Source organism: Elephas maximus, chromosome 7, assembly GCF_024166365.1.
Source record: "Elephas maximus indicus isolate mEleMax1 chromosome 7, mEleMax1 primary haplotype, whole genome shotgun sequence".
NCBI lineage: Eukaryota > Metazoa > Chordata > Mammalia > Proboscidea > Elephantidae > Elephas > Elephas maximus.
In genome coordinates this window covers 54,308,860-54,320,017 of record NC_064825.1, presented here as the reverse complement: position 1 = coordinate 54,320,017, position 11,158 = coordinate 54,308,860, and the positions used below count along the sequence as shown (strand labels likewise).

At 43.0% G+C, this 11,158-nt stretch overlaps 1 protein-coding gene and 1 pseudogene across 1 annotated transcript; one reads left to right on the top strand and one right to left on the bottom strand.

Annotated features, from left to right (window-relative positions):
• The first annotated feature begins 202 nt into the window (after positions 1-202).
• On the top strand, positions 203-1,214 carry LOC126079113 (olfactory receptor 52M1-like; annotated as a pseudogene).
• Positions 1,215-3,781: 2,567 nt separating this feature from the next.
• On the bottom strand, positions 3,782-4,726 carry LOC126079131 (olfactory receptor 52K2-like). The gene has a single exon (XM_049890060.1). The coding sequence runs from the start codon at positions 4,724-4,726 to the stop codon at positions 3,782-3,784; it is 945 nt and encodes a 314-aa protein (XP_049746017.1).
• Between the last annotated feature and the right edge of the window lie 6,432 nt (positions 4,727-11,158).

The window sequence follows — 11,158 nt, the reverse complement described above, 5'->3', positions numbered from 1 at the left end:
GGACAATTTCACAGTAGAAATAAAGAGAATTCCTGTGTCTGCATTTAACAAGGGGGTGATATCATGGACAGTTTCTTTTCCAAATATTTAATATATTGATTTTCAAGTTGGCGTTCAGAAATCTTCTTCATTATAGGTTCCACCACTTGCCCAGGATAGAAGTGAGAAGCTAGTCTACAGTTGCCAGAGGCAGTGTCTTACACAGGCGTAGAAGTCTAAAACTAAGACCTCCTGCCTCCTGGATACATCACATTCCCAAACATGTTTACCTCTAATAATGTCTGCTCAATGCCTACCTCCTTCTTGCTAACTGGCATCCCAGGGCTGGAATCCTTGCACATCTGGTTCTCCATTCCCTTTGGCTCCATGTACCTTGTGGCCGTGTTGGGGAATGTGACCATTCTACTGGTGGTAAGGGTGGAACGAAGCCTGCACCAGCCCATGTACTTCTTCCTGTGCATGTTGGCCATCATTGACCTGGTCCTGTCAAACTCTACCATGCCCAAACTACTGGCCATCTTCTGGTTTGGTGCCTGCAACATTGGCCTGGACGCCTGCTTGACCCACATGTTCTTCGTCCACTGTTTCTCCACTATTGAGTCAGGCATCTTCCTTGCCATGGCTTTTGATCATTATGTGGCCATATGTGACCCACTACGTCACACATCAGTGCCCACCCATGAGGTAGTGGGCTGTTTGGGGCTGGCTGTACTCCTCCAGGGGCTACTTTACATTGGACCCCTGCCCCTGATGATCCGCCTTAAGCTGTCCCTTTATTGGACTCAAATAATTGCCCATTCTTATTGTGAGCACATGGCTGTGGTGCCCTTGGCATGTGGTGACACAACAGTCAACAACTTATATGGAATGGGAATTGGATTCCTGATATTGATCCTGGATTCAATAGCCATCACTGCCTCCTATGTGATGATTTTCAGGGCTGTGATGGTCTGGCAACCCCTGAAGCCAAGCTTAAAGCCCTGGGGACATGTGGTTCTCACATCTGCGCCAACCTTGTTTTCTATATCCCCATTGCTGTTTCCTCTCTCACCCACCGCCTTGGCCATCATGTGCCTCCCCATATCCATATCCTTCTGGCCAACTTTTATCTCCTCATCCCACCTTTCCTTAACCCAGTTGTATATGCTGTCCATTCCAAGCAGATCCGAGAGAGACTTGTACACATTCTTAAGGCAGGGGCTCAACCCAGGTGACTGTTCTGCATCTATGGCACATATAAATGTTTAGTAATGGCAGAAAAGGCTTGACTGTGGAAGCCTCTGCAATCCCCGGGTCTTACCTGATCTGTGGGGATAAGAGTCTAAGTGAAATGTTAGAGCCTATTTTGTTTGATCATGAGTTTTCTGTGCAGTGTAGACCCACCTTCAGGAAATGGAGAGGGAAAATCAGGGCATGAGCTTTGTACTACAATATCCCTTTCCATACCTATTTAACTTCATAAAACTAAGCACAATAAGCACAAGCATACAGACCACAAGAAGTAAGATTTCTATCCTCGACCCTTTTGGTAGATAATTTCTAATGTCTCTTTGACAGTGTCATAAAGCACAATTTCCAGAAGTTATGTTATACTCTAACACCTTCTTGAAGACAGTCTACAATTCTGTTAGTAAAGGTCTGGAAAATTTCAATCTTGTTGGTAAGCTTTTCCAGTCCTTTTACTTTCCCCAGAAAAACATGGAGGCAATATGTGATAAATCTTAATCTAATGAGTCTTGAAATGAGACCTTACTGTCCAATGGAATTGAAGTCCTCAAACCAGGTTATTCTCCAATCTAAATAGACAAATGGCTGTGCGATATCCCATATCTCCTTCTAATAATAGGGTTAACAGGGAGCAGGAAGGAGGAGACAAGGGAACGACTTTAGGAAATTTCATTTCAGAGGATCTGAATGGCATACGTGAAACTGAGGGAAGAAGGTAACCATGAAATATTGATATTAAGGAAATTGGGTAAAGGATTGAAAATCAGGGGGCAGTGATTGTTAACTTTTTTAAAATTTTGGCCTTCCATGCAGGAGACTCACATTTGATTCCCGGCCAATGCACCCCACGCACAGCCAACACCTGTCTGCCAATGGAGGCTTCCATATTGCTATGACACTGAACAGGTTTCAACAGAGCTTCCAGACTAAGACAGGCTAGGAAGAAAGGCAGAAGACTTGATGATCCACTTCCAAAAATCAGCCAAAGAAAACCCTATGGCTCACAACAGTCTGATCCACATGCGTTCATGGGAATGGCACCAGACTGGGCAGTGGTTCATTCTGTTGTGCATGAGGCCACCATAAGTCAAGGGCTGACTAGACGGTAGCTAACAACTATGCTTATATGTTGTGAGTATGTAAAGGCTTTGTAAGCTTCCAACCTGCCCCAGCTATGCACAGAAGAAACAAGCAAGGGATTGTGACTACAAAGGAGCTAGAAGTAGAGTATCATTACCCTGGAGTATTTGTGTTGGTGTCAGAGGAAATCATGAGAACAGAGGTGGGAAACAAGGGAAAGGAGAACTTTAGGTTCTTGCCTCCTAAGCTTCCACAACTCCCAAATTTCTACACCCCAGCTGACACGGGCTTAGAGATCCTCTTTCAAGGCTAAATAAAATAGAGAGGTGATATAGATGTACATATGGACATAGACATAAGTTTATAACTTATAAACAGTAGTCTCTTTAGAAACAAAAAGGTCACAAGATAAATGTAGAAAAATGCACTTGTGGAAGATGGTGTATGAGGGCTTGTGTGAGCAGTAAAGCTGCACTGGTCAGCATTAACATTAAGAATTCTCTAGTATCTGGTTTTGCATGAGAAAGAGAAAAACACATGTCAATATTCCCATCTCCCATTCGCTTTTCCATCACATTTCTTCCACTGTGCTGGGCCTCTGGCTGGGATGTTCAGAGATCACAATGCACTGTGATTATCATTTCTTTCTCTGTCTCAGAACAGAAACATAGGTGTGGCATCCCTGCCTTAGCAGCCTGTGTATCACCTGTACTGAGCAAGGAATTAGCACATTCTTAATGTTCAATATTTAGTGGAGAATTAGTAAATGAGGGACTCACATCCTTGTTGAAGATATAAAATATGTCTATGTGCAAAAAAAGAGTTGCATGATGTACAAAGAGATGTCAAGGACATGTCTTATCCAAAGTGTTTAATGAGAAAGATTAGCCATGAACATGGAGAGCTCAAAAGAAGAAATCAAAAACTCTGTAGGCTGGTTCAAGTGAAGAAATAACTTCCCAACAAGCAGAGTTGTCTGACTTGGAATCGGTAGCACTGGAAGGTTGTAAACTCCCCCAACACAGGAGTGCTTAGGCAAAAGTTGAACATCACCTGTCAGAGTGACTAAGGAGAGATTCCTACATCAGATGTAATGCTGGTCCTCTCCCAGGTGGTGAGTGGGTAGTTCACCAAGTTCCCAGTTACTTGGGATAGAAACTCACAGTCTCTTAAATAAATGAACTTGGGAATATTTTTGTGTCTCTAGGTGAGCTCGCCAGAAGATATTGGGTCAAGAATCTGACAAAAGGGAGGGTTCTGTAAAGAGACAGCAAAATCACCAACTCGAGTCCAGAGGCTATGAGGGGACACAGACCTGTGAGTCCTGATTAGAAAATTGTGAGTTTCAGGACACCATTTATTTTTTTCATTATACTGGGAAATAACTAAATATGGAGATTCTGGCAACCCTCCACTTGCTATTATGCAACATTCAAACTGTCCTATACGGCTCCACACATCCCATGCCCTCCATTTACACATCCTTTCTCAGGAATAGTCCTATGACTCGCTCACGAATCTGCTTCGTCTTGACACCATAGATGATAGGGTTGACCATGGGTGGGAAAAGCAGATACAAGTTAGCAAGAAGAATGTGGACATGGGGAGGAGCCCGGCGGGCCACACGATGCATGACTGAGGAGATGACCACAGGTGTGTAGAAGGCTAGAATGGCACCTATGTGAGAGACACATGCCCCAAATGCCTTATAGCAAGCCTCCTGAGAAGCAAGCTGTAGAACTGCCCGAAGGATAAAGATGTAAGATAGGATAACAAACAGCAGATCCAATACCACAATAAACATGGCCACAGCAATGCCATAGATATTGTTGAAGCGTGTGTCTCCACAGGCCAGCCTTACCACAGCCATGTGTTCACAGTAGCAGTGGGCAATCACTGGGCCTTGGCAATAGTGGAAGCGTTTGAGTAGGAAAGGGAGTGGAGTCATTAGTGTCACAGCTCGGAGTACAGCAGCCATGCCAATCCTGGTAATTAGGTGCCCAGTCAGCACCATGGTGTAGTGCAAGGGCTTGCAGATGGCCATATAGCAATCAAAGGCCATGGCCAGCAGCACTGTTGACTCCATGACGGAGAAGGAGTGATTAAAGAACATCTGCACCAGGCAGGCATAGAAGTTGATCTTCCTATCCCTGAACCAGAATATGGCAAGCATTTTGGGCAGTGTTGTAGAGGACAGGACCAGGTCAATGGCTGCCGACATGGCCAGGAAGAGGTACATGGGCTCATGGAGGGCTGCACCCCCTCGGATGATAAAGAGCAGGGTGCAGTTGCCTAGCAGGGCCAGTGTATAGGCTGAGCAGAAGGGGATGGAGATCCAGATGTGCAAGTGCTCCAGGCCTGGGATCCCCATCAACAAGAAGGCAGCTGGATGAGTTGAGGTCATATTGGAGGCTGACATATCCACTGGGAATTCTCTTCTTTCTTGCCTACTTCCACAGGATTCCTAGAGAGTATCTAGGGTCAGCAGAAGCACAGGGTTCAAGTTCAAACTCTCATCACCCATGTGGAAGTATTAGCACTTGTTCCCATTTCTAGACCTTAAAAGAAATTGGAAAATAATCCCAGTGTACACGGAGAAATGTAATAAGTCATGTTTCCTGCCCTCTAGGTACTTATGAAGTCATATGGTGATTCAGATATTAAATCCCAATAAAGCTAGAACCACAATACAATAGAATGGAGGGAGAGCTTTCTGTTTTCTTCATGATGCCAAGGGCAGCTTTATAAAACTGGTAAATTTTGGCTTAAGTTAAATTTTTATCCAAAAATATTCATGGTCTCCCTATTGCCTCCCAACTCAACTTATAGTCCAGATTTTGAAAGGAGGCGTGTGTTTTCGGGCAGGGGGTTGTCCTGAAATGTCAAGCTGTACGTAAAAATAAACAAGCTTTTAAAAAAAAAAAAAAAAAAACTATTGCTGTTGAGTCGATTCCAACTCATAGCAAACCTAGAGGACAGAGTAGAACTACCCCATAGAGTTTCCAAGGAGCACCTGGTGGATTCGAACTGCCGACCTTTTGGTTAGCAGCCATAGCACTTAACCACTATGCCACACGCTGATTAGAATGGCTAAAATTCAAAATACTGACAACACCAAATGCAGGCAAGGATATGAAGCAACAGGAACTCTGATTCGCTCCTAGTGGGAATGTACACAAAAAGGAATTCTCTGATGGGAATATGAAATGGTACAGTCCCTGTGGAAAACAATCTGGTGTTTTCTTACAAAGTTAAACATAGACCTACCATAGGATCCAGCAACCACACTCCTAGGTAGTTACCCAATTGAGTTGAAAATGTATGTCCACATAAAAACTTGAACACAAATGTTTATAACAGCTTTATTCATAATTGCCCAAAATTGGAAGCAACTGAGATGTCCTTCAGAAGGTGAATGGATAAACAAACTCTGGAGCATCCGTGCAATGGAGTATTATTCAGCTACAAAAAGACACCGGTTATTAAAGTACCAAAAGACACAGAATAACCTTAAATACATATTGCTAAGTGAAAGAAGACAATCTGTGAAGGCTATGTACTATACGATTGCAATATATGATATTCTGGAAAAGACAAAATGATAGAGACAGTAAAAAGATCAGGGTTCAGGGGAGAAGTGGGGAGGGATGAACAGGTGAAGCACAGGCACCTTGGAGGCACTGAAACTATTCAGTATGATACTGTAATGGTGGACACATGACATTATACTTCAGTATAAATCCTTAGGACTGTATACCCCTAAGAGCGAACCCTAATATAAACTATGGATTTTATTTAATAGTAACATATTGAAATTGGTTCATTAATTATAACAAATGTACCACAGGAATGCAAGATAACAACAGGAGAAACAGAGTTCAGGAGACAGAAGGGATATATGGAAATTTGCTATACTTTCTGCACGATTTTTCTGTAAACTTAAAACTGCTCTAAAAATAATGGCTGTGAAAAAAAACTTAGGACAAATCTTGGGACATAGAAAGTACTTAGTACATGCTGGGCACTTTTCTGAATTGGGATAACTACAGGTTAAGTGACTTACTGACAATCACATGACTGGTAAAGTAAATATCACAGATTAGATTTGAACCCTGAGAACTCTGATTTCCTGCCTTAATGTCATAAATCATACACCTGCTGCCTCAATCTTGTAGTTTCACAGACAATTCGTGTCCAACGTGTTCAAGTTGGAAGAAAGAAAGTTCAAATTCATTTCTCTCTGTAGAAACTGACATGAACCATTTATATGTTTAAGGTCTCAACTTCCTTGTCTATAGATATAATCAATAAGGACATCTCCCATGCCCATCTTACAGAGTTTTAGTGAGGAAAGATAAAACATGTGAGAAGGACTTAGTAAACGGTAAAGCATTGTACAAATGCTATTTGTCATTACTATCACCCTCCTTCCATGCAAATCTGTCTCTTTTTCTAAAAAGTCTATCTTTTTGTGTGTGTGTGTATGTGGGTGTGCTTTAGATGAAGGTTTATAGAGTAAATTAGTTTCTCACTAAACAATACACATGTTGTTTTGAGACATTGGCTGCTAACCCCGCAGCGTGTCAACACTCTGGCCTTCTTGACCTTTGATTCCCTGTTGCCAGGTTACCTACCCCTCCTGCCTTCTTGTCATTGCCCCTGGGCTGGGGCGCCCATTTAGTCTCATTTTGTTTTATGGGTCTGTCTAATCTTTGGCCGAAGGGTGAACCTCAGGAGTGACTTTATTACTGAGCTATACGGATGTCCAGGAGCCATGCTCTCTCAGTTTCATCACTCTCTGTCAGACCAGTAAGTCTGGTCTTGGTGTGTGTGTGTGTGTGTGTGTGCGCGCGCGTGTGCGTGTGTGTATGTGTTAGAATTTTCTCCTACATTTTTCTCCACTCCGTCTGGGACCCTCTACTGTGATTCCTGTCAGAGCAGCTGATGTAAAAATTTATGCTGATTAACATTAGCACAGTCCTTCATTCCTCGGCCTTATCTATTCCTCTAGCTAACATCCCTTAACTCACAAACTCTTTCATCGCCTGCCTTTCCCATCTCAAATATTACTGCCACCCATCGGAAACCTAAGAGTAACCCTTGATTTCATTCTTCCCCTCATTCTTCACATCCATTAATTAATAAATCCTGTCAAGCTGCAAAATATGTTTTACTCCCCTTTCTATTCCTGTCCACTGCCACTACTCTTAATTAAGTCCTCATCGTCTTTCATCTCAACTACTCAAAAAAAAAAAACTCTTGCCGTCAAGTCAATTCTGTCTCATAGCGACCCTATAGGGCAGAGTAGAACTGCCCCATAGGGTTTCCAAGGAGCAGCTGGTGGATTTAAACCGCCAACCTTTTGATTCGCAGCCAAGTTCTTAACCATTGCACAGCCAGGGTACAGTGCCTCGTAATTGGTCTCTGTGGCCTGAATCTTGGTCCTATAATCAATTCTCTATACTGCAGCCAAAGTGACCATTTTATTTTTATTTTTTTTTTTTTGTGGTGAAAATAAACATACCAAAACATTCACCAACACAATAACTTCCACATTTACAATCAAAGAGGCCATTTTAAAAAGCAAATTATACCATGCCAGGCCTTGTTTAAGATCTTTATGGACTTAGCGTTGCACTTAGAATGGAACGCACACTCCCAACACTGGCTTAGAAAATCTCCTACAGTATAGGTCCTGCTCACTTCTTCAGCCTCATCTTCCACCTTCCTTCTTCACTCTGCTGCAGCCAAACCGCCCTCTGACAGATGCTAGAGCTTGAGGAGCTCCTTTCTAGTCAATGATGATGCCCCTTGATCCTGTCCCTGAATTGTCTCTCATACTTCTCTTGTGCCCTTTGTGCCTTCCCTAATTCACATCTTATCATCCCTTGCCTGTGTCACTGTAAAAACTTCAGCTTTAGTTTTTTGCCAACAACCCCCCCGAACTTCAGTATGACAGAACACATATTTTACTTCTCTGCTAAAAACTATTTATGAGATACTATTGCTACAAGAAAAATGAAAACCACTAAAAATGTTTGCAGACTTCTTCCTGACTAAATGTTAGCTTCACTTCCTGCCATTCCCCTAATATGCATCATAGGTTGAACCACAGTGGCTTGCCTGCCATTTCCTGAAGTAGCCATGCTTGTAGCTGTTTCTCTGGAATGTTTTCCTCTGCCCCCTTTCTTACCTAGCCAAGATCCTGTCATCTTCTTGGTGAAGCTCTCTCAGAATCCTCCTGGCAGATTTTCTCATTCATCTCAATGAAGGGTCACTAATTCTTTACACTCAGTAACACAATGAGAGTAGATCTGTGTTACCCACCAATGCATGTGTTTGTCCATTCACTGGCCCGTGGGCGCTTTGCATACAAAGGCTGAGTTTATTCATTTCTGTATTCACAGACTTCACTTAATGTGGTTGGCGATCAATAGGTGATTTTTTAAATGAATGCATGAATGACTTCCATTCTGGAGAAATGTGCTCATCCCCTGCCTTTGCACAATATACCACCTAGAGAGCAGTAAAAGGTTTCTTCTCATCATGGTGGAATGGGAAGATGTGAAGTTTAGAGAAGATGAAGTATTTGCAGAAGATTGTAGATAAACAGAAAAAAGGCCTCCTGTTAAATAAGGACATCCAAAGATTAGAAGGATAGAAGAATCAAGAGTGAAGCAATGCCTAAGACCAGGATAAGTAGTTTTTTTGGGCATGAGAGGTACATGAGAGCTGGTCTCTGCCTTGTGCACTCTGTAGCTTATGCCCCAAGCTACCATATGCCTTCAGAATTAAACACCCTTCCTCCGTCAGGTCTCTGCTCAGCGTTGGGGTATTCTTCATAGCAATTACTATTTTCAGCTTGTTCTCTGCTACTATTCCGGTTATGCCAGTTTTCTCTGCCAGCCCTTATCTCTTTCCGTTGATCCTGTGCCACTATGTTACCTTTTACAGTCATCATAAGTTTGGATCCACTCAACAGACAAAGGGTTTGTTGTTTTTTTTTTTTTTTTTGCTTTTTTGTAGGAGCCATTGGATCCCAGCATCAGTACTTACTCCTGGTTTGCTTGTCCCTCTCCCATCTGTGTCAACTCCCCTACCACCCTTGGCCCAAGGTATTCTCACCCCTGGACGTGAGGCTTAATTCTTGACATGCTGCGTAGGTTTCAGGAAAAAAAGAATGCGCTGTACCTCTCTTAGTGAGAGAAGGGTAGGAGAGAGTTGAAAAGAGAGGCCTGATTTATTATCATATTCTTTTCCCAAAACAAAGAAAACAGTACTGTCTGTCCCTGAAGAACATCCTGACGGGCCTGGTTTCTTCTCTAGGGGTGACTCCAGGGGACTTCTGTGCCCCAGTCTTCTGGGGTTCCAGCCCCTGACTGCCTGCAGACCCTACTCTCTCCCCATTGTGTGCCTTTCAGTCATGCCTCCCCTGAGGCAGAAAGTATTCTGGTTTCAGTAATCTTTGTGCCTCTCCCCATCCTCACCTTCCTTTCTTGCAGTGCCAACCGAGAAATAGAGTCTCCTTAGAAATACACAAACAGATGCCTATTGTGTGTACTTTTTGATTGTGGCTTATAAGGTGAATTTCAATCATAACTAGTCAAGGCTATCTATAATCTATTTTTGTTTTGATTTTTGGTGTTTTGCTTCATTTTATGTTCTGATAGGTGTGTGGCATACTAGACAGAGCTGTGGCTGAAGCTACGGGTGGGAATCTAGATTGAGTACCATTTGTGACCTTGATGAGGCATTTAACCTCTGATTCCTTGGACTGTTTCCTTATCTACTCAGTGTGGTCAGTAATACTGGTCCTGCCCACCTCACAGGATTTAGGGGAGGATCTAATGAGATAATTGAGGAACAATGACATTATTGTTTACTCAGAAATTATCAACTACTACTAATAATAGCGAAGGGGGATGCTTTCCTCCTACGACTAATCTCAGCACCTATTCTGCCAAGGTCCTGAGAAGGGAAGCTGGTTTTCACAGGAACCCCTACGTCCTTTAACCTGAACTAACTCTTCATGACACATCCCGACAGCTCCTGTTGAGTCTGTCTCTGGTCACTTCCACCTGTCTTCCCATAGAGATACCCAGATCCTGCAATAGACATTCTAGCTCTTGCCTCTCAGGGATAAGAACTCACCTCTCTTGCCTGAAGTGTAACACATTGGATTCAGGTGGGGTTCTACACAGGGATTGCTTTATTAAAGTCTGAGTTAGGCTAAGGAGACAGAACATGTGGAGGTGGTAATTCTGACTTGAGGTACCACAAACTGATTTTGGGAATAGTCAAGGAGGAAGATATCCAAGCTGGGTTAGGGAAAGACCATGACAAATGTTGAGAAAACACATGCTGGGTTAAGCAGTTTATGGTTAACATTAAAAGAGACCCAAGTTTAGATCACATGACCAAGTATTAGGGTAAGGTGACATAGGCTAAGGCTGTGGGAACCCAGACAGGACTGAAAGACAGAGTTGGGAAGAATAACCAAAAGTTACAGTGCAGGGGAAAAATATATGCATATAGCAGCCCTATAGGACAGAATAGAACTACCCCATACGGTTTCCAAGTAGTGACTGGTGGACTCGAAATGCCAACTTTTTGATTAGCAGCCCTTAGCTCTTAACCACTGCACCACCAGGGCAATACTTAGAGGTAAAAGGGAACACAGTGGCACAGGTCAATGGAAAGAGATAAGGGCTGGCAGAGACAACTGGCATAACCAGAATAATGGCAGAGAACAAATTGAAAATAGTAATTGCTACGGAGAATACCCCAAGGCTCAGCAGAGACCTGATGGGGGAAGAGTGTTTAATTTTTGAGGGCATAGGGCAGGTTGGGG